The sequence below is a fragment of the Peromyscus leucopus genome, chromosome 4, assembly GCF_004664715.2.
Source record: "Peromyscus leucopus breed LL Stock chromosome 4, UCI_PerLeu_2.1, whole genome shotgun sequence".
Classification (NCBI taxonomy): domain Eukaryota; kingdom Metazoa; phylum Chordata; class Mammalia; order Rodentia; family Cricetidae; genus Peromyscus; species Peromyscus leucopus.
Window position 1 is genome coordinate 1,521,801 of NC_051066.1, and position 27,664 is coordinate 1,549,464.

At 42.0% G+C, this 27,664-nt stretch overlaps 1 protein-coding gene across 9 annotated transcripts in view; it reads left to right on the forward strand.

The window, feature by feature from the left end:
- The window catches only part of Dennd1a (DENN domain containing 1A), a 507,198-nt gene that overhangs the window by 237,886 nt on the left and 241,648 nt on the right, over positions 1-27,664 (forward strand). For all 9 annotated transcript variants that reach the window (XM_028887902.2, XM_028887909.2, XM_028887900.2 and 6 more), the window contains 2 exons: positions 20,213-20,282; positions 25,556-25,636. In XM_028887902.2, the coding sequence (XP_028743735.1) occupies positions 20,213-20,282; positions 25,556-25,636 (151 nt within the window). The remainder of the gene's footprint in view (positions 1-20,212; positions 20,283-25,555; positions 25,637-27,664) is intronic.

Consider the following 27,664-nt stretch of genomic DNA (forward strand, 5'->3'; position numbering starts at 1 on the left):
TGTGAAAAGCAGTGTTTCTGTGGATCGTGTTCTTTCCTTTTCCTTTTCAAGTTTAAGGGTTAGGTACTGTTGGTGTTTTCTGTGTCTCTCAGCAACAAGCCAACAAGTCTCTCCCTGGCTTCTTGGGTTTTGTACTAAGGCTCCAGGAATCCTGGAAACTTATAACAGAAGGGGAGGGTGGAAGGAAAGAAGTGGGAGGCTGACGAATAAAAATTGAAGAGAGCCTGGTAGGCTAGATAATACAGAACATGTAGCTTAAATGAATTTTTCCATCTGACTGTCAAGTGCACCATTTTTTGCAGAGAGCCTCTTTTAGGCATGGTCCAGGGAAAAAGGAATATGGAACCTGGGGGTATGAAATAACTGCATGTATGCATAATTTCTAATGAAAAACTGGAAATCTGGGGTACAACATGCACTCTGCAAGCAGATCTACATTGGGTTAGAATTTAGAGGTCCCTCTTAATGTAAAAGGAAGGACCATTTTCTTGTTTGTATAGCTCTAATTTCTATTTTCAGACAGAACAGGCCATAATGTGGTGGTGGTAAGGAAGAGGTAGCCTTTATACAGCATTTGATGATGTCTCCTTGGGGTGATTCACAGAGGGTATGGCCGATAGAAGCTTCTTTTCCTCTGTTTTTTCTTCTTTTCCAGTATGCAGCCTATTTAACCTTGATAACTGACACAGAGAAGATTGACACAATTGACATAATTTAGAGAGGAGTGCGCTCAGTCTTTGCCTCTTCTCTATCTAATGAGTCTCTGTAAAAAATATATCAAAAAGAAATTCTCATCTCAGAGTCCTCACATTTCAAAGTGGGATGTATGTATTACAAGAACTGCTGATTCATTAGGAATGCTTTCTAATTCCACTGCAACAGCTGCTTCTGGTTAGAATAAACTCCCGCTCTTTTGTGTCCTGTTCCTCTGAGGAGACCTTAAATTTTGGCTTAAAACTTCCTCTTGCTTCACTTTTCTCTCTTGTCCTGTTTTTGCGCCTTGATTATGGTGCTTTATCCTTCTCAGCATTCATGCAATCTGAACCGCCTACTGTACCCATTCCTCACCTTTAAAAAATGGCTCTTTTTTTAAAAGATCACAAACACTAACAAAACTCTTGTGATAATGCTTTTTGTTTGCATTCACAGTGGCAGTGGAATATATTGTACAGCAGTAAAGAAAAAAGTTGAGACATGTTGTAGTCATGAATTCTAAGTGCAGTAATTTAAAGTACAGGGAGCATTTCAGAAACCACCATTGTCCGTTAAATGAAACCTCTGTATTAGTGTATCATAGCATGCTGTTCTAATCACTTTCCTCCAAATACCAGCTTTTGAAAGAAACATACTGTATTTTTTTATACAAAATCTGCAATTGTATAATTGAACGGCTCGGCAGAATAGGTAAATGAATGTAGCAATGTGCATTCAAATATGTCTCTTTGGTCTGTAATGAGCTGATTGAAGTTCACAGTTGTAAGACTTGCCATTTTATTTCCTGATTTTATATTCTGGACCCAGACAAAAGTGCCTTAAAAAAAAAAAAAAACTAACAGAAAAAAGTAGAAGAAAATTGTTCATAAAAGTCAGATAGCCTTTTGTGGAGACCACTGTTGGATTCAAGGTTCTGGTGGTCTTTATTCAGCTATAAAGTAGATGATCTTCTGCAATCCTCTTGTATATACATGGACTGGAGATGTAGCTGAATGGTAGAGTGCCTAGCATTTGCAAAGTCCAGGGTTCAGTCCCCAGTACTGCCCCGCCCACAAACACACACACACACACACACACACACACACACACACACACACACACCAGTAAAAGATAAATAAAAAGCCAAGTTTTCCTATGTGACCATTTCAAATTTTAGGATTTTTGTATTTATTTATTTTTATATAATATGTATAGAGTTATTTTGTCTGCATGCATATTTGTGTACCACATGTTTGCAGTGTCCCCAGAGGCCAGAAAAAGAAGGCATCGGATCCTCAGATCAGGAGTTAGAGATGTTTGTGAGCCATCATGTGGGTGCTGAGAACTGAACCTGAGTCTCTGGAAGAGTAGCCAGTGCTCTTAAATGCTGAGCCATCTCTCCAGCACATTAATTTTACAATTACAACTTCTATTGGTGGGGTTGATAGCCTCCCATGCACATGGAATCACACTGGTGAGTGAGATCTTGGGGGCCTGTGTTGCTTTCTTCATAGCATTTATCTCAGGTGTGCTACTTGCTGACTTGCAGGTCTGATTCCCCACTAGACACTGAAATCCTTGAGACTGGAGATTGTGTCTGATTCACCCATCTTTTTCTATACCCTTCCCCCAAAGGACCCCATCATCAATGCATGCATGATGACCAAATGAGCCATTAATGTGTAAAACCGTCTTATCAGAGACGTTATCACACTGTGCAGAAGATAGAGATGAACAGGCATCATTTTAAATCCTGGTTAGTATGAGGCTGTGCAGATTCAATACGGATGTAACCTTGAGCTTTAGGACAGTTATAGTCATTGAAGACCCTCCAGTTCTTTTCTCCCAGGCAAGAGAACCCTCCTCCCTTTTTTGTACCTTGCTTGGTGGGAGACAGTGGGAAAAGGATGGAGAGAGTAGTATCAGTGAGCTTCCACTCACTTGGGACAGCTAACTATTTGTGGGCTTGTTTGAATGTCCCTTGGATTCTGTGGATGTGTCCAGAGGGATTCCTTATATTCTCTGTGCTCACATTCTTCCTAAGAATGAGAGTCTAACAGTTTAGAGCAGCTGACTATTCTCACACTTTTTGTCACCTGACTGAATCAGGTCATAAAAACTTGGGTTTTTACTTTTCTGATCGAGAAGCAAAACCTGGACAGACCACCCATACTGTGGCCAGGCCTCTGGGCTAAGAGAAAGCATGATACAGAGTTCTTATGCGCAGTGAAGACAGAGATGACTTATTTTACACATGTGTTAATTTTAACATAGATGGTGAGGTTGTGGATAACCTACTATTCTAATGCATCAGTGGATTGAAAACATTCTTATAATATCCTCTCATGTGGAGTGAATGAGTACCTGCACCATGAGTGTGAGAAATGATGTGCCCATGGGACTATGCTACCTTTAAAACTTGTCCTTCTTTGGTAACAATAAATAGCAAAATATAAGCAAAGCAAAAAAAAAATAAAATAAAAACTATGGTTTAAAATACCACATTAGAAGCCAGAGTAAAGTTATGTACTACATTTCCCCATTTTGCTAGCATTCTGAAAAAGGCAAAATTAAAGGATCAGGCAACAGATAAGAGGGTGTAGGAACCAAGAGTAGGGTGAGGTTGACTAGCATGGCACAGTTAAGCCTGTTGGGAGTGGCTGTCTTCTCTGTCCTGGTTGTCTTGTGACAGCTACACCCATGAGTGCTTTTGTCAGATGACTGAATTTTCCTTTATGTTAAAATGAAGTGTTTTTTTTTTTTTAAAGGTAGCAAAGGTGGGAAAGACAGGTGGAAAACAGATGATCTGACTATAGTGTGGGTAGGGCACAAGAGAACATTCTGGGGTCCTGGAAGTATATATTTTGATTGAGGGTGGTTCTTATGCAGCCATATGCAGCTAACTCATTTAAGGATATGTAGAGACACAGAGTGAATGTGCTTCATCATATATCTGTCAAAGGTGGATTTTAAACGAGAAGAATGATAACCTTTAGAACTTAAGCCTTTGCTTTGATCCCTCACTGTCTGTTATTAGTGTGATGATGACCTTGAGCAAGTCATTCCTAACCTGGAGCCTTGGACTCTTCATCCGTCAACTACAGCTGAGAACAGCCAGCTCACACACACGAGTTAGGGAGAGGCCATGCCTGATGGGCTGAGATGGCCAGGCACCCTTCCTCCCTTCTCTTGAATGGCCCCTCCTGTAAAGCTGGTCTTTCAGTTAGCTGGAGCTGTTCTACTTGAGAGCCATGAAAGTTAAGCTGTAACATGTGAAACATGTAACATGTGCCAACATCCATATGATCTTTAAAGCTCTTAGGGTCTTGTCTTTCACATCACCATAGCATACTAAATCCTCTAGGGTTGAGTCGTAGCTAATTAGTTAGCTAAGTACTATCTATGGTATTTCTTCAGTTAGTTAGGAAGTATTTGTAACATTAGCTTATAGAGAGTCAGTCATTCCTTACTTATGGTAATATATGTGTGCTCCCATCCTAAAAATTTTTTTCCTTTGCATTTATTCTGTCTTTGAAATAAAATCTTTATCTTGGGTTAAGTGAATAAATATTAATTTAGAAATCCCCATTGGCTCAGCCCACTGGTCTGTTAAATCATAAAGAATACCTATATACTTGCAGCACTGAGCATTTTACAGGCATTTAAAAGCTGTTGCAAATATGGTTGGGCACCATTCTCTCTCCTGAGAGAGCAGGTAGGCATCTCTGGCCTTATAATAAAAGCAGAAGCTACCGATTTTCAATGCTTGATATATTCCTTGAACTCTGACAGCACTTTTGTGATACTTTGCTTAACTTATTCTAAACTTCCACCTTTTTATATAAACAGGAAGTGTTGTCCTTTTGCAAAGGGAGGCAGCCTGGGAGAGAGGAGGTGACAGCTCTGGGGAAACCGCACCTGTTCTAGGGTGTGTGACTCCACACCCCCAGTCTCCACATGAGCCATATAGCATCTGCTGCTTTTGAGGGAGGCGGGCAGCCTTCTGACTAGCAGGTTCCAACTACCTCTTGGCTGATGGTACTCAGTTTCAGGTCTGGTCTCCTAGAGTCAAATCCTTTTAAAACTATACTCAGTGATGAAAGAAACCAGAGCCCCTCCTGTACCCCCCCCCCACACACACACACAGGACTTCCACTGCTGTGCCCTAAGCCTTCAGTCTTTCTGATTCTAGACATCTGCTCTGTGCTTTGTCTGACTCTCTTCTCTCAGGAAAAGAGCCGAACTTAGTTTAGAGTTCAGTCTGGAAGGCTTCTTAGAAGTGGACTGACCTAATGCTTATACCAAGATTCCTCCCTTCACTCTCGTCCTTATTCTCTGAAACATCACACAAAGCACCATCCTATCCCCCACCCACCGAAAGTGAGACATTTGTAGCTTTTTGAGTCTTTGTCATACTTTGATCTTCTAGATGGAAGTGTCTTTCTGACTTATCCAGCTTTTTTCTTCCTGATGTGGCTACCCCCCCCCCACCAATCTAGTTGAAATGCCCTTCCTTGGTGTCCACACAGCTCCTGGTGGCAGCTGGGTCACAGTATATATTGCATTGCTGTTAACAATTCCCATGTCTGTCTCCCAGGAGACTCAAAGTTCCTGGGAGAAAGGCAGCTCTGTATTGCTTTCTTTCTTTCTTTCTTTCTTTCTTTCTTTCTTTCTTTCTTTCTTTCTTTCTTCCTTTCTTCCTTTCTTTCTTTCTTTCTTTCTTTCTTTCTGTCTCTCTCTCTCCTCTCTCTCTCTCTCTCTCTCTCTCTCTCTCTCTCTCTCTCTCTTTCTTTTTTTCCCAGCTGTCCAGCTCTGAACTGACATCCATAGGTGCTTCTTAAACACTGGTACAAATGGTCCAGCTTTGCAGATTTGGCCTCCAAATATAACAGGGAAAAGTAGATTCTCACCCTGATTATTGTTTACTTTCTTTTTCCTCCTCTTCTTCTTCCTCCTCCTCCTCTTCCTCTTTTTCCTCAAGAAGAGTGTTGGGGGGCGGGGGTTACTGCAGACAGCTTTACCAACCCTAAGGAAAGTCAATGAGACGCTTAGTTAACTACTTCTGCCCTAGAGCCACAACTGTTAGAAGTTGTATAGAGAAAAAATAGGCTTGGATATGAGTAAGTATTAGAGCATCAGTTACCATTTCATATGGGGGCTTGTCTGGGAACTGGGTCATCATAGAAGTGAAGATATGTTAATGGAGCAAGAAAACTGGCTGTCATTCTGCTCCCTTATGGACTGTCTCCCCAACTCCAACAAGAACACCGGAAGTTGGAAGCCTGGAAGAGTTTGTTTCAAAGAGACTTTTTAAAATTAATATAGTAATTAATAAAAATTATTTGTTTATTGGTATTAGATATTGGACCCAAGGCCTTTACCACTGAGCTTCACTACCAGCCAAAAAGTGATACATATTTGTTGTGGGACACTGGGAGAATATGAAAAAACATTTGTACATAATATAGAGCCTGCTTTTATATCTATGTTATAAATATTTTGTATGCTAAATACTTTGCTAGGCCTAGAAATATCATAGCTCATTGCAATCATTCTTATTGTATACTTGGGATGTTTCCAATTGTGATTAACATGGTATCAAAAAGGCTTTCCTTTTTACCTTTTAAAATACCATGTGCTCAATACAAAACCATAGATTTAGAAAAAAAATATGAATCAAAGAACAGGTTTTCTATAGTTCATTACCTTGAAATAAATACTAGTAATGTTTTATTTCATCTCTGTGAGAGAGTACATGGCTGTGCATAGTAAAGTGGCTGTGCCCTACCTTTTTTCTTCTGTCTTATTTCATGAGAATTTTTTCATATGACTAAAATCAAGCCAAAATTTTCTGTTGTCTGGATTAAATACAATTTATTTAAATTTTCTCTTAGCACATGTTTAAGTGTGTGTTTGTTTTACAATTAGAAGAAATAACTACTATTTATATAATATGCTACCGAAAATTAAGTCACAAGATTTAATACAGATAAAAATAAGTTTAAAACATATTGATTTTCTGATGTTCCTGTAAATTTTAGTAATTACTCATTAAAAGGCAACTTTCTTCCTCGTTCATACTGTAGAACTTTAAGAAATTATATTAAATGAACTGGTTTCTGCCAAGGATTTTGCTGACTGAGTAACCTTTTCCAAAAGTTAGGTTTTTAGTGTTTCTTCTTTAAATTTTGTAAATTACAGTCATGTTTTGAGGCGGGTTATAATGCCAATTTTAGGCTTTTGTAATATTGCCAACATCTTTTCCTGGCTTCTAAAAGTAACAATCCCTGAGCACAAAGACTATTTGAAAACTGAGGACTGGCTGAGTGGTAGGGGTTCTGTCATGGTCACTGCAGAGAGTAACTAATGGCAATTTGGTATCCCACTTCTGCTCACCATGTCCTGGATTCCTAGTTCCTCAGCTTGTTCAGGTCTAGGTTCATCTTTTCTGCTGAGGGGTGCAATAGAGGAAAGCTCAGCTTCACCAAGTGGCTGTCGCTGGTTATGGTACAAAATGGCTGGGTTGGTACTTTATACCTCTCTCGAGACATTGCTAACTTCACACCATAGTTTCACATGCAGAAATTTAGCATTAGTGCTCATTCAACTCTCTGCTCAGGAACCTGGATTATGTTAGGAAATGAATGAAAGATTGCTGCTGGACAATGATTGTTCCATTTTAACAACAGTTAGAAACACTAATGAAGTAAGTGTACCATGTATGAGCTGTCCAGAGGACACTCAACTATACTGTTCTGGAGAATGAGTACCTGCTGGAATAGCAACTCATGCTGACTTGGGGTTTACCCTGAACTTTGAGCTCATATGATTCCAGCAAGTTACCTAGTACCTAGCCTTTCTGTCCTCAACTTTCCTAAACCATTTTCTGGCATCTACTTGAAATAAGTCAATAAGCAAATTCTTGGTGAGCTCCTGGCATGTAATAAATTCCTAAATAAATAGAAGTCCTTATGGATATTTTTGATCTCTTTGGTGTATCATGAGCAACACAGCAGCAAAGGTGCTTGAAGCTAGGTAGATCTTGCAGTTGTAGTTGAACAGATTATGCTCTCTTCTTGAGGGTTACTGTGCTTTCATGGAGAATTCTGCTTCCGCCTGCCCAGTGCAGGACTGCTGCTAGGTAGAGGTGGAGGTTTTCTCCAGAGTAGCATAGTCTGGTAGGTGAGACAGATTGCTGTCGTCGAGGGAAGCAAGAGAGGGAGGGTTACTTGGCTTACAAAACTCTTCCTTTACCTTTCCTCAAAACATTGAGTGTTATTTGCAAAAACATTAAGGAGAACTGTCTTAGTGAGAAAGTCAAGGAGTCACTAGAAGTAACTTAAGAGCAGATCAGCTTCCTGCCTGTCTTTGTTGCCGACTCTCTTTGCATGGGTCCACCAGGAGGCTTTGAACATCAGTGGTCTGTACCAATCTCTGGTCTTATCATTTATTTTAATGTTCCTTGCACAAGGTCACTCTTGGATGTGGTGCTCTGGGAAGTCTCACCCCAGAGTGCTTCCCTTCCTTTATTTAACCTCTGACCTGTGAAAACAAGAGTTAATCAAGAGTTCTAAGGTAGCTAAGAGGAAGGGGAAGTGTTTGGTTACAAATTAAATATGAACAAGTCATAAGTCATAAATCCCCAGTAGTGCTACCAGTTGTGTGTCTCAAGTTGCATGTGTCCCAGAGTGTTTGAGTTATAAATTCAAGTTCAGAGCCTTCTGATTGCTTGGGGGTAGGTGCCAGGTTCATTTTCTTTTGGCCTCAAACTCTCTGCCTTCTAAAACATTAGTTTTATTGGACCAGCTCCCTTTATACCTCATGTTCTTGCCTCGTGCCTGCCTCTCCTTCCTCCCTTTACCTGCCTGCTGATGTTGATTGGTGTGCTGCTCTCTGAATTGAGACAGAACCATTTCCCTGAAAGAAGTTGAGCATATGGAAAAAGTCACCAAGGAAAGGCACTGGAGCATTGAGTGTAAATGCCTTTAAGAGACAGCCAGACACTTTTATAGGGAGGTTTGCGATGGAATGAGAGAGCGTTCAAGTAGAGATGATGGTGCTGATGAACTAAATGAGTGCTGTTCATGGAAACCGGGTGCCTTGTTTAATCCAGTGCTTCCTGAATGGTCACCACAAGCATGCACATAGATCCACAGACTTTAAATTTTAAAAGACTACACAGCTAAGAACCTGTGATGTAACCTGTGGCTTTTCTAGTAAGTTCTTTAAAATGTACATTTAGGTCTCAACATGAGGCACTGGAAACTTGAAATACAGTCCACCATCATTCCCATTTGGTTGAAGCATCTTAAATTGAGCTGTTTATATTTTTGTTTCCAATGTAACATGGACTCTAATTCCTAAAGCAAGGAAGAGTGGACACATGACTGGTATCCCTGGAGCTAGCAGAGTAAGAAAACATACTGGATTGCTGAGAGGCAGCCAAAGTTGGATGCTCAGGGTACTTTATAGCTGAGGGGTTTGGGAGGTAAGCTTTGTATCAGGGTGTTGCAATGAGAACCGCAAGGCAAGAATTCTATGTCTCACCTCAGGTTGTATGGAGCAAATAGAACTGAAAACTCAGACTAGACTAATTTTGTGCTTTAGTAGCCATGCCATCATAGGGAGGTTGTTCCACTTCTGAGACTCAGTTTTATCATCTGTAAAATAGGACAATCCTCATACATCAGCTACAACAAGTACTATATCAAGGCACCTAGCACTTGATAAGTGCTCACCCCCTTTACCCACTAGCTTTCACTTCATGTAAAATGATATCAAGTAGCATTTCCATGGGATAATTAGTTTGGTTGTTTACTACTGAAAGTAGGACAGGACTTCTTATGGAACTGTTTCTTGCCTTTGCCTTTTTTTCTGTTTTTTGTTTTTGTTTTTTTTGTTGTTGTTGGTTGTTTTGTTTTATTTTGTTTTGCTTTGCTTTAATAGTAGAGAAAGCATATGTCTCTCTAAGGCTGTGAAAGCTTTGGCGAGGTGGGCCTGGCTTAGGACCTCGCTGGACCATTATATTATATTATAGTTGTAATTCTAGCCATAAAGTCAGATGATCTGAATGGGAAAACTTGCAGGTGTGTGAGTACAGGAGTGGGCCACCCCATAAACTCCTGGGAGCATGATGAAAGGCCTGTGTGCTCACCTTCTGTGGACTCAGTGGAAAATACTGAGAATTACAGCTCGCTGTCAGTGCAGGTGATATTATCCCAAAGGTCTCTCAATAGCAGCATTTCACCAGTGATAACAGCATAGTGCCCCATGCTTTCCTTCAGAGCAATCTCCCTCAATCACAGTCATGCTACCACAGAAAGGAAGACAGCAAACACTCCCTCTAAAAGCAGCAATTATTGAGTACCCATCAAGAGAAAAAGGAGCCTTGTTTTCAAAATCAAATCCAAGTGTATGTTCCAGTGAGTCTATATAAACACGAGTGTTTCATAGAAGGGGTGTGTGCTCACTTCCTAATACAAATTAATATTTGCACTCATTCAGTACATACAATATATTTTCCTGCATACATATAATAGCTATCACAATGGGGATGTTAATTATGGGCATAAATCTGAGATTCTTGAGCTTAACTGGATACTATAATAAATTTACAATTCAGGATTAGCAGCTGTGAGCAAAGCAGAAAGATCAGGTTGGGCAGGACTGGCTTTGATCTCCCAAAGGGGGTGAATTTTTCTCTTACTTTGACTTTTGGTCTCATTAGCAGAAAGAGTGCAACAATAGCAGGGTGAAGGAAGTTAGTGCTGCTCCAGGCATGGCTGGAAGTATATTTCCACACTGTGCTATGTAGTAGCTTCCAAACAGCCATTTGAGGGTGGGCATCACATCCCCATTTCCCATATGGGGAAGGAGAAGCAAGCATGGGCCACAGCTGGTGAGTTTTTTGCTGTGCACTTGGTGGTGCCACTTCTCTGAGACCTATGCTCTGCCCCTCGTGATCCTCTCTATCACGGTACTGACCCAGTGCTGCTGCATCCTCTGCTGGTGTGAGTTCCCTTTGTGAGCTCTTGAGATGCAAGACCACAGGCACATACTGCAAAGCATGTCCTGTAACATGTGATGCCGGTCTTGGAGCTTCACTGCCATTTCCAACTCCACAGAGATCTTCCCTGAAGCTAAAGCATTTAGCTCAGGAAAGAGCTGTGTGCTTCTCTCCTGGAGAGGAGTGTGCACAGCTCAGCACTAAAGCTGAGTTTAGAGAACTTAGGCCAGCACCCATGGCTGGTTTCTGTTGTGCCTAAAGTTGAGAGTACTTTAGCGCTGGGTATAATGGGGAAGGAGGTGTATCTTATGGAAGGCTGTCCACCTGGAGCCTAAGTATTATCCTTCCCCACCCACTGTCAGGGAAAAAGGGAAAGGATGAGAGGTGTAGAAGTGGATGAGATCACTCCTATCAGAGCTTTTCTCTTTAGTACATTTGGAGAAAAAAGCAGGAGAAATATGGGTTAATAAAGGAGCAGGCCTGAGGCAGAAACATTGCCTGCTACATGATTCTTTTAAAGGCTCATCTGCACTTGGAAAATTAGATTTCCCAGGAAGACAGTGAGGAGTAACTGATGGGACTGACTTGTGTGGGAAGCTGGGGAAGGTGCAAGAAGACTTTTGTAGCTATTCCTTTGGTCCACTTTAAGCATTTTCACCAATGTTCTAATTGTTTGTCAGGATTCCAACAGGGTGTTGGCATGTTTGGTTTTTAATCCTGGGTTATTTTCCTAGCCAAAGTGTTGCCTACTGAGTTGGGGTCTCCACCTCCTAACAAGAGCAGACTGGCTGTTATCCTGTGGTGCCAGTGGTCCTGGCCTTTGTAGTGACTATAGCAATGATTGCTCTCTGTCTCAGGAAACTGTGACGTATAGAATGGCTGGCATGGCCAAGCACACACAAAGAGTTAAACAATCACCATTCAGCAAGTTGACATTAATAGAGAAGTGAGAAAGACAAGCATGTAGAGTCAACTCTGGGTAGTCTTCGAGGGGAAGCCCAAGACATCTTCATGTTTTTGGATTAAAATGTGCTTATTTTTACAGATGCCGTAAATGCATAGTAAAAGTAGAGGAAAGTTTAGAATTTTATCTAGGAAGGGTGAATCTAAGAGTTTAAAATAAATTTACTTCAACAAAATCTAGTTTTTAATTTTAACAATGAATTAATTCTTAGACAGAATAATTCATGAGTCAGCTGGGTTTCTGAGGGAAGGGATTGTGGTTTCTCTGCCTTGATAATGCTTCATGTTTGACTTGCACAGCATAACCAGAAAAGAAGCCTTTTTTTTTTCCCTTAAAGTATTTGAGAACTTTAGTTTCCCAAAGGCTTCTCTTGTCCTTTGATATTGAAATCATTTCTTTTTGATGTAGCTGTTGTGTCACTATGCTTGTTTTTATCATGTTTTTCTGGGTTGTTTGCTGCCTGGGCTGGCGCTGCCAGGTCTTCATTTGTCTGCGCTGAGCAGGTGTCCAGTGTCTCTAAAAGGGCTCTTGAGATCCCGCATCCTGAGTGCAGGTTATGACTTACTCCATGGACAGCTAATGTTATCCACTGTCAGTTACACTGACAGACATGAGCAGAGGATCAGGAGTAGCTGCTAGGTCCCACAAGAAGGACAGAGTGGGAACTTCCGTTGAGGCAACCACATCTTGGTGACTATTTTCCTCTTGCTATGGTTCTGCTTTCTGACTCACTCTGCTTGACATAGAATGTGAGGTCTCCTATAATATGCTTGAGGAACCCCTGACTAGAATACCAGCGCTCAAAATAAAACTCCCCACGTTGAAGATCAGCAAGAGCAATAAGTAGAGAGGTCCAGGAGTGGGGTTTAAACTCTGGACTGGGAACTCCCATTGTATGTCAGGTGTGTAAGTTAGTTAGTTACTGGTTCTTATACTATAACTTGAGTGTTGCCATCACGTATACAGGCTCGCCTGTATCACACTGCACATGTGTCATACCACCCAGCAATAGTGCAAGAACACCTCACCTCAGATTCAGAACTATTATGTTGTAAACTGCAGGGTTTTCACTGTCTACACAAACATTTCTGCTCTTATAGAAACATATTGGCTTAGTTATGGAAAGCAAAATACTTTTAATATTTTCCTACCATCAATAATTATCAGACTAGTATATCATCAGATTATATAGTGTTAGAATATTTTATTTTAAAAATTGTTTAAGCAGCTGCCATTTTGTACTGAATATTTGTGTGAAGCAGCATTCTCCACACTCACGATCATAAAGTAAAAATATTCATCACTACATAGCAAGACTCTGTCTCAAACAAATAAAAAAAAAGGTAAACTCTGAAAAACATTAATGATGCTCTATCCATAGTATCAAATATTTAGTCAGGAAATATTTAATTTTTCATGTGAAAATAGGCAAGCACAGCCATCTGATTAGTATGCAAATTTGCTTTTTATATTTAGTAAAGGGTAAAATTACTTGTTTATTAAAGATGAATTTATGATTTTTTCTTGCTAAATGTTTGATTTGTACACCTATTTTACACACTGTTAATGCCTGAGCCATGTAAAAATTTCTCAGGCAAGAATTAGCTATCAGTGCAAACACTTAAAAAAATGTTGAGCAATGTAGTTGGTTATTCCTTTTAAAAATATTTATTTTGTTATTTTTAAATTATGTGTATGTATATGTCTGTGAATGCAGATACCCACAGAGTCCAGGAGTCAGATCCTTTGGAGCTAGAATTACAGGTGGTTGTGAACCACCCAACCTGGCTGCTGAGAACTGAACTCAGGTTCTCTGGGAGAGCAGCCAGTGTTCCTAGCCAGTGGGCTGTCTCTCTAGCCCTAGTTGCTTCTTTTATCAATGAAGTCCCCAAGTCTTTGAGAGACTGTTCTCAAATTGCAGGAAGTATTAAAACTGAACTCACGTGAGGATGTTGGACTCCTCTGTCTTCTCGGCATGAGCCACACTATCCTGTTATTTTGGAATTTGAGAGTGTGGGATTGCTTATTTATTAAGCATTTCTTTTTATCATATTATCTTTGAAATAGGATCTCATAAATGAGACTGGTCTTGAACTTGCTGTGTAGCTGAGGCTGGCCTTGAACTCTTGATCCTCCTGCCTCCACTGGGATTATAGCTATGCACCACCATAGCTATAATGTGAGGTTTTGTTTTTTGTTGTTTTTTTTAAATATGAGAATTTTAAACACAAATTCCATATAACCTTAATTAGAACATACTTTGCCATTGATGAATCCTGGCAAAATCTGTGAATAGGAAGCAAGAAGAGAAGTCCTCTCCCTGATATTGCAGTCAAGAGCACCTCAGAAACTCACCAGGGACAGTGGGGAGCCTCTGCTCCATCTCGCTGCCCTCAGTCTTGACTCACCTCTCCAGATGTCCGGTGTCTTGCCAGGCAGTTGTTACTTTATTTTATCTTCCTATATAATATGCCCCAAGTATTTACTTGATAAAATTTTACAATAAATTCCTTTTATTATTTTCTTCTAAACTAGAGCCAGGGTATTTTATTGATCTTTTTCAAGTTTTAAGGATGACTGGATTACATTAGCTAAGATTTCCCTCTCAGGAAAGCAAATAAGACACTGGTTCTGATAGAGCTGAGTTTACTAAGAGAGAAGTAGCCACTTTCTGCTAGTTTTAAATACTCATCACCAGGATGTTACTTCTCTTTCCTTGTCTCTTTGGTTCCTCCCCATCTCAGGTGCTCAGCAACCATGAAGCCCATTAGTTCAGTCCTTCCGAGTCCAGCCCTGCCTGCCCTCTGCCCTTCACCATTGTCCTTGCTCCAGCCCTTGTCTGTGAGAAGTATTCTTCTGTTTGTACTGATTGTTGTGCCCACTGCTTCCCACTTTCCCAGCATTGGTTGCAGCTCATTCAGAACCCAGCCTCTGAGAAACAGAGCAGCTTGTATAGCTGCCAGCACTGTTCTCTCAGTGCTGTGTGCCCAGTCTCGGCCATGCTTATTACAGTATACACTCTAGTTGGTGTGCTTACACTGGTTTTGATGGAGGAAGATACTGTTCTGTGTGTATTGTTTTAAATACTAACAAACTTATAGAAAAAAAATGGAAGCTCAACACAAAGGGATGCTTTTTTCCACCCATTTGAGATATATTGCTAAAGTGATAACTAATAAAAGTAAACACCTTATTATGCATTAAAAACATTATTTTCCTTTATATAACTATGCTAGTCATAAAAATGAAAAAGTTAATGAAATCTTTGGACAGTTCCTATTCATGTTTTTAAGAAATCGGGTTCAGAATTAACATTGCATCTATTAGTAGTTGTCTGTGCTTCAGTCTGGCCTGGTTCTTCAGTGTTTCCTCCTTTATGAACAGGACAGCCAGGTTCTAGTATTGGAGAATAGCTCTCTGTGCTGTTTATCTGATGCTTTCTTGAGATGAGGCTCCGCTTCCACGTCAAGGGTGTGATAAAGTTGTGCTGTTTTCTGTGGCATCTGTCTGGTGACACACTATTTTGTTCTGTTCTGTTATTTGGTGAAGGTTGTAACCTTAGGGTTTTCCTGTCTGTTTCCCTGTGATGGATAATTTGATTGAGAAGACTTACTCTCAGGCTGTGCAAATAGCCCCATCACTCAGCAAATATTCTACTTGTCATTTTTATCTGCCTGGACTCCATATAATCCCTTTGTTATTATGTGCTTTGATGTTCAGATTGTCGCAGATTCTGTCAGTAAGGAGGAGCTCCCTCTCACCAACTTTTGTGTCCTGTTGATACGTTCTGACCATGTGTTGAACACTGCCTTGCTTCTTATGGCACAAAGTATTTCTTAGCTCCGGCCTTGGAAACAGACATTTCTTCAGAGAACCCTCATTCTTAATAGAGAATGCTCTTTGGAAGTCCACATCTAGGCACTGAAGGTGCCCATTATAATTGAAGCATCTCTTGTCACAGGCCTTTTCTGTCATTCAATCTAGAAACTGTGTGTGTGTGTGTGTGTGTGTGTGTGTGTGTGTGTGTGTGTGTGTGTGTGTGTGTTGTGATCTAAATGTGCACATTTGTATTTTTATTTGTATCTCTCTATGCCATTATTTCACAATCATATCTAACCAGGATTCATTCTTCTTTCTTCTCTAACCATATTTCTAATTCACATGTCTGATATCAAGATCCTTGGTTTCTATTGTATGCTTAGTTATTTGATCACTTCCCTTGTATGTCACCAGGCTTCTGCTACACCTTCCTTCCTACATGGCTGCATTCCCTCACTCTATTTAGACTGACACTTTAGGTGGAACTGTCAACTCCTCCTACCATAGACACCCTTCTCATATCCATCTGCTTGCATAGTTTCTGGCTGCCCTGCACTGATGCCCTCCTCTCATTGATTCCTGCACCGGGCTGCCCTGCACTGATGCCCTCCTCTCTCCCACACTGGGCTGACTGACTCCAGATGCTCTTTTTGCTCTGCTTAACTTTCTGCACTATTGTTGTTGCTGTTGTCACTTTCTCTCCCCTCGTGAGCTCCAGGATCCTACTGCAGCTTCCATTCTCTCTCCTCCCTCTCCCTCCCCCTCCCCCTCTCGCTCTCCCTCCCCCTCCCCCTCTCCCTCCCCCTTCCCCTCCCCCTTTCTCTCCCTCTCCCCCTCCCCCCTCTCTCTTTCTAGTGGTTAGCTGGATGCAGACATATCTCACACACATCCCTCAGCAAGATGGCTATCCTAACCATCCATTTAGTGAAGGGAGATCAGAAGACTGAGAGTCTGACTTCATTTAGACTCAGTTCTTAAGATCAGTTCTGGAGGGAGCAGCTCATCCAGCTGACATGTTGAAAAGTGGAAGGTTTTCATCCAGCCTGTGCTGACACTCAGGCTAGTTGGTTAATGTCCATACAGGCCATGGCTGCTGCACCATGGGGCCATTTAAGGATGGTTGTGAAGTGGGCTGTTGTTAAAGGGATGTCTGGAACCCAGGCTGCACTGCCTCCATGCCCACAATACTCATCAGGCCACATGGAGAGGTTTCTGTGGCACTACAACTCTTTAAGATTTTCTGTGGATTCCCACAAAACAGCGCTTCCCTATTGACGTGAGGACCAAGCTACCTGAACTGGGAGAGGTGTGTGGACCCAGACTGGTAGCTGTGAGGCAGGTCTCCTCTGCTTTTTCCCTCTCTGTTGACGGGGTCGTGATAATGATCCATTACGATTCTCTGTCACTCCAAAAGTCTGAAATAGCAGTGCTTGGGAAGGATAGCTGGCTTCTCCCACGTAGACACCCTCTCCCCTGGACCAGAGCTTCATCTCTTCATCTCTTCTCTGGACCAGAGCTTCCTAGTCATTTGTCATCTTAGTCCCAGTGCTCAGACTGGGCCCACCACATGGTGCTCTCCTGCAGGACGGTGCAAGTGCACCCAACCTGACAGTTTGAGACCCTGAAGGTGGCCAGGGAGGAGCTATCTGATAGGGCACTTGTCAGCTGGGAAGCAGTGTTTACCTTCTGCTGACAGACATGCACAGGATGGAGTGGGGGCTGCATGTCTTCACCTGCAGCCTCCGGGTAGTGCGGCTGGGTGCAAGCACTAATGAAGCAGGGTAGGAAGTGCCAACAGACAGAGCGCAGCTGTGAACGTGGGCCTTCTAGCTGGGGAAGCTGGACACTTTAAAGGAGAAGACAGCTGCAGCTTGGTTTCAGAACCCTAGCTAGCACTGCCATCACTAGACATTCATCTGTCAGCACACAGGGGACAACATGTGGGGAACAGTTGTATCTGGTCAGGCCAGAAGGAGAGAGAAATGCCCGGCTTCCGGATAGCTAACTACCGAGCACTCCACGGCCAATGGTTCTGCCCACCATAACCAGAGGAATTGGTTTGATGAGGCAGAAGCTGGTAGAGTGAAGTGGGCTGGCTCTGTCAGCCAGACAATCCTCACCAGATGAGGCTACTGAGGCTGCAGGGTGTCTGCCAGGCTCTGTGAGTTGACTGGTTGTCCTAAACTACTTTAGTATGCACTCTAGTTCCAAAGCCTGAGAGAAGCAGGCAGCCCTACTGTACTGCTTCCTGTATTCTTCATAAAAGGAGCTGGTTTTTGCTTTCCTCTGCATCTCCCCTGTTTGTCCCTTTCCTCTTTTCTGCTTCCCAGTTGTTGGCTTTACCTAGTGGTATTTTCTTCCAGGTTGGATTTGTTTACTAAGAGTCCTCTAATCTGTATGGTTTGCTTGGGGGTGGGGGAGTGCATTTCTTGTTCTACTCTAATGGCTTTTAGCTCATGAAGGTTTATTTAGCAGAAGAGGAAGGGAGCATGTTATCTTGTGCCTAATCCCTCTTGAATGTTTACATTGCTCTGCCAGGGCTAGTGCTGTGGAGAGTGGCAGCAGCCATTTGCTCTGGAAGAGTCCATATGTGGCTGCCAGAGCTGATGGAAACGTATTAACATAAGTGATAATACTGTCATAGAAGTGAAAAGTTAAGTTGCTTATCAGTATATTTTGATAAGCTACTTAAATTTTACAGTAGCATGTTCTGGCTTCAGACAGACGTCACAGATAGGAGCTTATGCACTTTATCTGTCCTCTCTATTACCTCTCACTTCATTTGTTACTCTCAGTGGTCCAGCAGTAATCTGTACAGGGTTCTGATCCCTTCTCCAGGGCAGGATGTCACATCTGGGCCCTGCCTTGGGTCCAGGCCTATCAGTAACAAACGCCATTTGCGTAGCAAAGTAAAAGTGAGAAGACCAAGCAGCAAGCTTCTCACATGCCTGTTCTCAGTAGTTTTGGGAGTTTTCCTAAGACAGAACAAAGCATTTAAAGTGGGGGCTGGGTATACTTCTTGGAGTAGGGATAAGTCTCACTAGCTTTTTCATAGCTCTAAGGGCCCTTGCTATCTGCTAGTCTTCATCTAAGTGTGTATATGCAGGTGTGTGTATGTGCATGTGCATGTATGTGCTTGTGTTTCCCAATAATACAGCACAGGAAGGTATGCTTCCTTCTCTGTTTGTGTAGTCTGTTGAAAAAAAAACCATGCTGTTGAATGCTATGCTGTAGGAGGGGACATTGTAACAGTAGTGTATTTATGAGCACCATGGAAAAGAAAGAATTGGGGCACAAAAGTAGGGGCAAGAGGAGTGAGGCAAGATCTTGAGAAGGGAGAGCCACAAAAGCCCTCCTGAGGAGTGTGGACTCTGGGTCCTATAGGAATGGGATGCCACTGCAGTAACTGAATGTGCTATGTAGATTTGGATTTGGGGGGAGGGGCGGTGGGGTGGGGGAGTCAGTTCCTTTTATTCACTCATAATAATGAATATTATTTATTCATTAGTAACAGGTATCAGAGTGGGGAAAAACAAAAAGAGGGTGCTGGGAATCAGCCCTCCATTGGAGAGGCTTAAGCTTCTCAGAATCCCTTGTCCCTCCCCACTTTGGGCACTTGGTGTGGAGAGTGAAAGAACAGAGGCTGGGCATGATTGATAAGACTACAGAAGACACTCTTTGACCTGTGGGGCGGGGTGGGGGGGTCCTCCTAGGGAGGACAAGAGGCTCTGACGTCCTGGCCTGGCCTAAATCTTTTCCTTTCCCTTTCTTGACTTTGCTCTTCACTTGGTTACCAAGTGGCCTCCTAACACTGGGTGTTACACCAAGCCTCCTTGGACTTTGGCGCCTGTGTCGGAATGTACTGGATCTGGGCCCACAGGTGCCCTCTCAGACAAATGTTTATGTCCTTGCTGCTGGGGGTGCAGGGTCCCCAGGTCTACTACACACACTTGCCACCTCCTAACCCCCAGACCAACCTGTTCACTTTGTCTTTTTTGTCATCAGAGGAGTTGAGTGCCAAGAAGTCAAGAAGGGCTGGGGGGGAAGAAACCTCAGGCTGCACATCACTGGCTGCCTGTGCAGCTTTACCCTCTCTGGAAGACCCATCCAGACTTCCACTTTTGATAGGCCATTCTGACAGCCACACAGGAGGTCAATTTCACAAATAAACTCTGCTGGCAGACCATCCTGTGAATTAAGAGCAGCAGTAGTCAGGACCTGCTAGATGGCAGAGGGGACAGAGTTATCTATTCATGCTACAGTCCGTATACCACAGGTACAGTAGAGGTGGAAGGTCTGATGGACTAATGTGATTTGTTTTTGTTGTACAGGGCACGTGGGACACAGAGGCCAACAATGGGCATGCTGTGCATTGCTGTGTGTCCAGTTATGAGAAATAGAATTGATACTTTCCTAGAGAGTATAGGAATGGTGGGAGAGGCCTCACTACTCAAACATGGTACTTGATTACAGACTCTAGTTTGAATTTCCTCTCTATGAACCTAGTTTTGAGGCACAGGAATAATTCATAATGGACATTTAGTGTTCTGCCTCACACAGGCATGTTTTTATAACCCAGAAATAATTAACATTTAAGCAGTTTGGGTTTATATCAGTCATGACTAATCTTGAGGATGTAGAGAAAATCTGAAATGTTTTGTTTGGTTAAGCTCTCATTCAGGCTTTTGACTAGCATGCTAACATTTCTTGTGTTTCTTTGTCTTCCTCAGCTACCTCCCCTGGTTCGAGGTGTTTTATAAGCTTCTTAACATCTTGGCAGATTACACGACAAAACAACAGGTATTATTTTTAAAAAATAATTGTTTTTAACAAGTAAACTTTTTATGATTATGAAAGTAATGTGTGTCTTATATTCCACTAAAACATTTATTAAAAAAAAGTAATACATGCCCTTCCTCGAAAGGTTGGAAAATTAAGAAAATAGTGGAGGGGAAAAGAAAATCACTTCTCACTTAGTATGCCTTACCTCATCCCCAAAATAAATATTGCTAAAATTTTTAGTTGTTTCTTCATTGTTTTTTTCTTTTGAGGTAAGGAAATAATAACTAGACTGCTCATGATCCCAGCGTTAACGTCAAATTTTCCCAACAATCCTGAAAGTTCACAAAGTATGTCATGTTACAGATCACTTAACTGACAGGTGACTTAACAGTTGCTACACTCCCCATTTTGATAAAATTTTGTGGTATTTTTATAGTAATTCTTGTAAAGGTCTGAAAAATTCCTTTAACAGTTCTGCTGTACCTTAATTACCTTTGGGAACTCTGCAAGTGAGGATTCTGTTTGTCATGGATTAAAAAAGATTTGGGTTAAAATGAGAAAGAAAGCACTGAGTAACCAAGCTAAAGTGATATATAGCATAATTGTTAAATGCCATAAGTATTTTTCCTTTTGATTTATCTATAGTATCCTGGTTCTGAAAATGTTCTATTAAAAAAATTACAGTTCTACATTATTGGGCTTATAAAGGGCCTCAAATCTGTGTTTGTTTTAATTTTTCTCCTTGTGACTTATTATATAATGTAGGTTCTCAGAAAGCCTGCCGTGGGGCACCTTGGTCACTCGGTGCTTTCTTTCTCATTTTAACCCAAATCTTTTTTAATCCATGACAAACAGAATCCTGATTTGCAGAGTTCCCTGAAACATGTTTTGGGAAATGCTGTTTGAGGGGTGGCAAGTGGAAATTGAGTATACAATGGATAACTCTTTTCTTTGAGTGAGTTGTACTCAGTGGCAAATGTAATCCAGAGGTCACAACAGATGGCAGGAATGGTTCATAGAAATGGCTTTTCACTCATCACACTCAGTGTGAAAGGAAGCATCAGGTCAGGAATTCTATCATAGAAGAACTTTGATGAATGAGGTAGCAGGCTGCCATGGGATCTGTTCATCGATTTCTGTTGCACATTATCTTTGGTCAGACATTCAGGTTTCCACTCAATTTGAAAGATAACGTTAATAAATAAAAGTATGTAACACGTTGTCTCTGAACTGGAGACTTGACTCATGTTTTTGTAACCCACCTTTATACTCCATTTAGTTTTGAAAACAACAGTGCAACCTAGTACTCTTTTTAAAATGTATCTAAAAATGCTCATACCCATAGTCCTAGCATTCGAGAGGCAGCTAGGAGATCAGGAATTCAAAACCATCCTCTAACTACAAATAGAGATTTAGGCAGCTTGCAGCTCACTTGCTGGTTAAGTGAGTTTGAAGCCAGTCTGGGCTACATGAGACCTTATCTCAAAGAAGTTAAAAAGGAGGGAAAAAATCCTGCATTGTTACAGGGTTTTATACATGTTGAATGCTTTCTATATTCTTAGATGAGGTCTGGCTGGCTGGCATGGATTCTTCCATGAAGTCTGGTTACTGCATTATAACTTGGCTTTTTTATTTTTATTTATTTTTTTATTTTTATTTTTGAGATTGAAATGTCACCATTATTGATTACAAGGGGCAGGCTAAAGATCAGAAGTTCTTTCTCTCTGTGGGCAAGTGACTCCCTAATATTTCTTTCTTTTGTTTTGTTTTGTTTTTATTTTTATTTATTTATTTTTTTAATGCTGAATGCCTTTTTGCACTGTTCTCTCTGTCATACCTGTTTTCTGTGTGGGGAGTGGAGAAAGCGTCGGGTGTGCAAAAGCCTGAGTGAATTGTGTGTTGTTGACACAGACATGGCCATATCAAGGACCCAGTGCCTTGGGCCCATGGGAAATGGCAAAGCCTTCCTTCCTGGTCCTAGTGCAAATGTTGACAGTATGTGTAGAAAACACCCAGCATAGCTTTATCCTCCCAGATGATTTTGGCCTGAAGACTGTTCCTGTACAGAAATGCTAAACTTGCCTCCTTGACTGGGCTGTACACCAATACATCGCCCCCTTGGTTCAGCTGTGTGCAATAACCTCCCCTCCCTGTTCAACTGTGTAAAATAAACACACTGAGCTCCCCTGATGGTGGGACTTCTTCATCAGAGAGCTCAGGTTTGTTTTTTTGTTTTTTGTTTTTTTTTAAAGCGAGGGAAGGGAGGGAAGGAAGGAAAGGAGGGTGCTATAAACTGAGCATGACCCTGTGGGACCAGTGCTTTTGTCCTCTGAGCTGTTGAGGCCCCTGCCTTATGCTGTATGGGAAGCTGACATCAGTCATCTGGCTTAGTTGGCTGGAGTCTATTTTTTCCTGACTCAGCATACCTATAGAGTTTGTCTGACCAAAGGAATTATGATAAAACAGAGTAAGGACTCTTGTCTACGATTGGCTTGATGAATAGATGTTGACCACTCAATCAGAACAGATTTCAGTATCCCTGGTCAGCAAGCATGAAGACATTAACTTGGATCTCCAGCACCCAGCATAGCAGCTGTTGCATCTAATCCAAGCACTCAGGAAGAGGGGCAGGCAGATCCCTGGAACCCATTAGACATAAATCCTAGCTGAATAAATGAGCTCTGGATTTACTGAGAGCCCTTGTCTTAAAAAAATAAAGTGGAGACCAATCTAGGAAGACGCCTGACATTGGCCAGAGGTGTCCATGTGCACATGCAAACACAAGAACACATACATACATCATAAACACATGGAAACCAAGATCCAAACAAAACCCCAGTATGTTTGTTCCCTAAAAACAGCCTTCTCCCATCCAGAAGTTACAGGATTGTTGGATGAGGCAAGCTTCTATTTGGAAAGGTATATGTGTAACCAGTGAAAGTCACCAAGTGTTGTAGTCCAAGATGGGGTGTAGGGATTTCTGTGTGGGTCCTCCTGGCCCCTGTGTTGTCAGATCCTGGACAGGACAGAAAGGGGATCTGCATAAAAGGAATGACAGGAAACCTGAGCTGGGTGGCAGCCTGCTTGGGTATTGGAGCCAAAGGAAATGAAGGTGTGTATGTGGGAAAAGTGGGAGTAGACATGATGTGAGATGTGAGAACTCAGTGGGGATCTTCAGAGATCCAAACAGGAAGGGAATCAGCAGTAGTGACTTAGTGCTTGGTGCCAGAGCATGAGATAGGAAGACCTAGCTCCAAGATAGGACAAGACTTTTTTACCTTTGTGCAGTGTAGTCACAGTATGCAAAGAGAAGGAACAGGAGTAACTCCTGTGTTGGCCTGGAATTGGAGACATTCTTGTGAATCTAAGGCTTTAAGTGTGCGAAGAGAAAAGTGAATTGAGATGTGAAGCGCATGTGGTGGCCTGTCTGTGTGGTAGTTGGTGGCTCTGACCACTGAAGGCCTGGTGTCAGCATTCCCAAAAGACAACAAGCATAAGCACACATGCTCCCAGACCTGACTGCAGATACTCCCCAAGGAAAGGAGCCCTCGCTCTCTAAAAAATGGACCACTTCCAGGACTCGTGTAGGAAAACTGTAAGATGATGCTAAAATGTCTTTTGTGCCCCAGTTTAAAGTATTCAAAATATGATGGGGACATGTGCTTAAGACACAAAAATAAGGATAAGGGCCAAGAGGTTCCCATTTACCTTAGTCTGGAGCATCAAGACAAATACTGATAGCAAATGAAAGCAATGCACTTGTAGTAAGATAAATAATAAACAGCTAAATTCAAAGCTTGAGGGATGGAATACTTACATAAAATATCATGCTACAAAATGCTTTTTCAATGTCGGGGGAGAGGTTGTCCAATAGAGATCTGAGATGAAATAGTCAAGAGGCAAGAAAACTTCCTCAGTAAATGGCAAGCTGAGATTCACAAGGAAACATCTGACAGTTGAAATTCATTCTGCAAAATGGGCAATCAAGGTCCTACAAATCTAGGAAAAACAAGGATTTTTCCAACAAAAGGAGTCACAAGAGTCAGCTCTACTGAAGGCCACTCAACTGATTTTATTGCCATGAGGATATACGCAGCACAGCAGGCACAGGATTAGGTGGCAGTACTGTACTGAGGCATATTTCCTGGTTGTGATGATTAAACGAGGTTGTTTGGAGGAAGCGCAGGTGCGTGTGTGTGCATGTGTGTGTGTGTGTGTGTGTATGTGCGCGTGTGCGCGCACACATGCAGATGATGAGGTATAATGCCAACAACTCATTCTCAAACAGTCGAGGAAATGAAGGGGCCTTTGACCGTTTCTAAAATTGTTCTGTAGGTGTGAGACTGCTTCAAAGCAAAACTAACCCTGTGCGAACACATTAAAGCTTAAATGTCCTCTAAGAAACTTGATTGTCAGAGTACATACTGAATCAAGCTTGTAAACTAAGTTCATCCCTTTCATCTCAGGCTCCCTGCCAGAGGCAGAGAGGGCTGCAGACTTGGACACAACAATCTTGCCTTCCTCCTGGGCTGTGCAGCCTATTGTCCAATATGAGACTAGTGCTTCCCTCTTCAGACCTTCACATTTCCCAAGTGGTTGGGCTAGAGGATCCAGTAGTTAGGACATGGCTGCCCATGTAAACTTGACTTTCTTTTATTAACACACAGAATTCCATGGGATAGAAGTGGCTTTTGAATCGTTTTGTGAGTGCTGTTGTTTTGAGCATCTTAAAGGCGAATCTGTTTTGAATCGAATAATTTGTGTTGCTTTGTATGTTATTCAGCTGCTCAGTTTCCCTAATTAACATGCAGGACTGCTGTCCTGTATCACATGCTGGTGAACTTGCTTTATTTCTAACTTTCCATAATTGGAGGCTGCTACATGTACCCAGTGAACACTCAATAAAATTAATTGAGGGTAATGATGATGAAGACAAGATCCACAGTGTCATTGTTATTTCTCCCAACCACCCCCGCCCTGGAAACTCAGATTGTTTGCCTTTAGAAGTTGTTGCTATGGAGTTGAAGGGATAGATGTGCTGAGAGCTTATGGTATAAGATCCATAAAAGGTGGTCATGGTAGGTGTCTGACTAAAAAGAAAATGTCAAACTTGATGTAGGAGGATCAGTTTTGCTCTTATTTTTGAGCCATAAGCACTGTCCTTTATCCAGCCCTACTTGAATATGAAATATATTTCTGTCTTGGGGCCAGTGTCTTCCATCTGTCTCTCTGTGCACCTAGACCTTACTGCAGGTCCAGCTATTGTTACTTGGGCCTTTTCTTTTTTTCAGGAAAGTCAGTGGAATGAACTTCTTGAAACACTGCACCGACTTCCCATTCCTGACCCCGGAGTGTCTGTTCATCTCAGTGTGGTAAGTGGGGCGGAATGGTGGCCACCCTAAGCAAGAATGTCTGTATGGCCCTTCAGAAGAGGCCAGAGCCACACTCTTACTTAGTGTGAGCCCTGGACTCAAGGCAGGCTGGAGTGTGGGATTATCCCTCTCTCTGAGATTCACTGAAGAATAGATGCTTCCCAAATGACCACTCATATTCTTAGTCACAGATGCAAGGAATAGGATGGCTGGAGCTGTTAGCCTCATCATCCCATCTTTGGCCACTTATATTATTCTGTATCACAGTCAAAGCCCATTCTGGACCCTTAGTGTTCAACATTACCTCTCTCCTTTTTGCCTGTTAACTCATGCATCCTTCAAAACCAATTCTGCTTCCTGAGAAATCCTCCCCTGACCTCACAGGCTGAATTAGGCCTTCTCTTTGGCCCTAATCTTGCATGCTCTTGGAGTCTTAGTTCCATCCTGTGGGAGTAAGCTGGTTTCCAGTCTCCATCCGTTGAAGACAGAGCGAGAGTTCTCAGTATAATTCCTGGCCTACAGCAGTCATTGTTTCTTTGAGCGCTTTGAGATACATCTTGCACATGGTGCAATGTGCCAAGGTAGACTCTGAGCCAACTGATGGGAAATTTCTGTTCCAGTTGTCTCTTTTACTAGTGCTTGAAGTGACTTAAGACATGACCTCTAACTATACAGGCTCAGCTTCCTTATTTGTCAGATAGTGCATAGGATCTTTTCTATGATTCAGTTACTAAATTATTTGATCTTTTAGATGGAAGCTATCATTTTCTTTATCAGAATTCTGTAGTAGACATCCTTTGGCCAAGCACCCACTATCATGCAGACCTGTCTCTCTATCCCACAGCCCTGGCAGGTTAGAGAGTCTTCTCTTCCAGATTCTCAAGAAACAGATACAATGCTGGTTTCAGGGATCAGAAAGGTGTCTGGTTTTATAGGTAAACTGATGGGTTTTACCAGAACGCTATCAAAAGCCACAGTATTGTCAATAATGACAACAATAACAAATCTATTTTATGTTCCTAATTTATACTAAATACACACCTCTGGTGCTTAAAATTGTTCACAGTGTAGGTGTTAACATTCCCATGCCATAGAAGAAAGATTTAGAGAGGAAAAAGTATGCATGCAAAATCATATGGTTTAGAAATGATGGCCTAGCTTTTACAATGCTGAGCTAAAAGGAGGAAGGGACAGAGACAGGGAGGGAGGTGGGAAGCAGGAAAGAGGGAAGGAATTTACTTATGGAGGATTTGCTTGTGGGGAGTAGGGACTGCCAGAAAAGCGAGTGTGCTTTAGACACAGTCATCACTGAAGCAGAGCAGCCTTGCCTTTGTCTCCGTCTTTTTTCCTAAACAGCTTGAATCTCACTGCTTCAGTCTGTAATGACATCCGACAGGTAGCTGTGGGGCAGCCTGGCCAGGTCACCAGCTGCCACTCCTTCCCCAAATGTCTGCACAGGCAGCATGCTGTCATGCCTCAAGGATAAGCCAGCTCAGGGACAGGAGGAACTTTTGGGTGTGCAGCTGTTTCATTCCAGTGGATTCTAGGAATGTTTCTGACCTCCCCTGGTCCCCAGCATTTCATGGGCAATGGAGCAAGTCAGAATCTCCAAGGACAGCCTGGGGACTAGCTGGTTTAGAGTTTTGCCAGCTCACTCTTTATAATCCATTGCATCTGTAAAGGCTGATTCCCCCTCTTCAGTAGATAGTCTTCTTCCCAAAATGCATTTCTATTTGAAGGGCTAGCATCTCATTTGTAATAGAAATACTAAAATATTGGTGAAATGTCAAACCTGGGCTTTGTTTGTTTAACCACTTTTTACAAGAGAATGTTCCTGTGTAGCTAATATAGGTGATTAAGAAAAATAGATATGCAAACTAGTAGTTTGAACAATAATACTTGCATATTAAAATCCATTTGTTGAGCTGGGTGTGGTAGTGCATGCCTGTAATGCCAACATTCTGCAAGCAGAGGCAAGAGGATCGGTGCCAGGCCAAAGCCAGTCTAGTCTGTGTCCAAGTTCCAGAC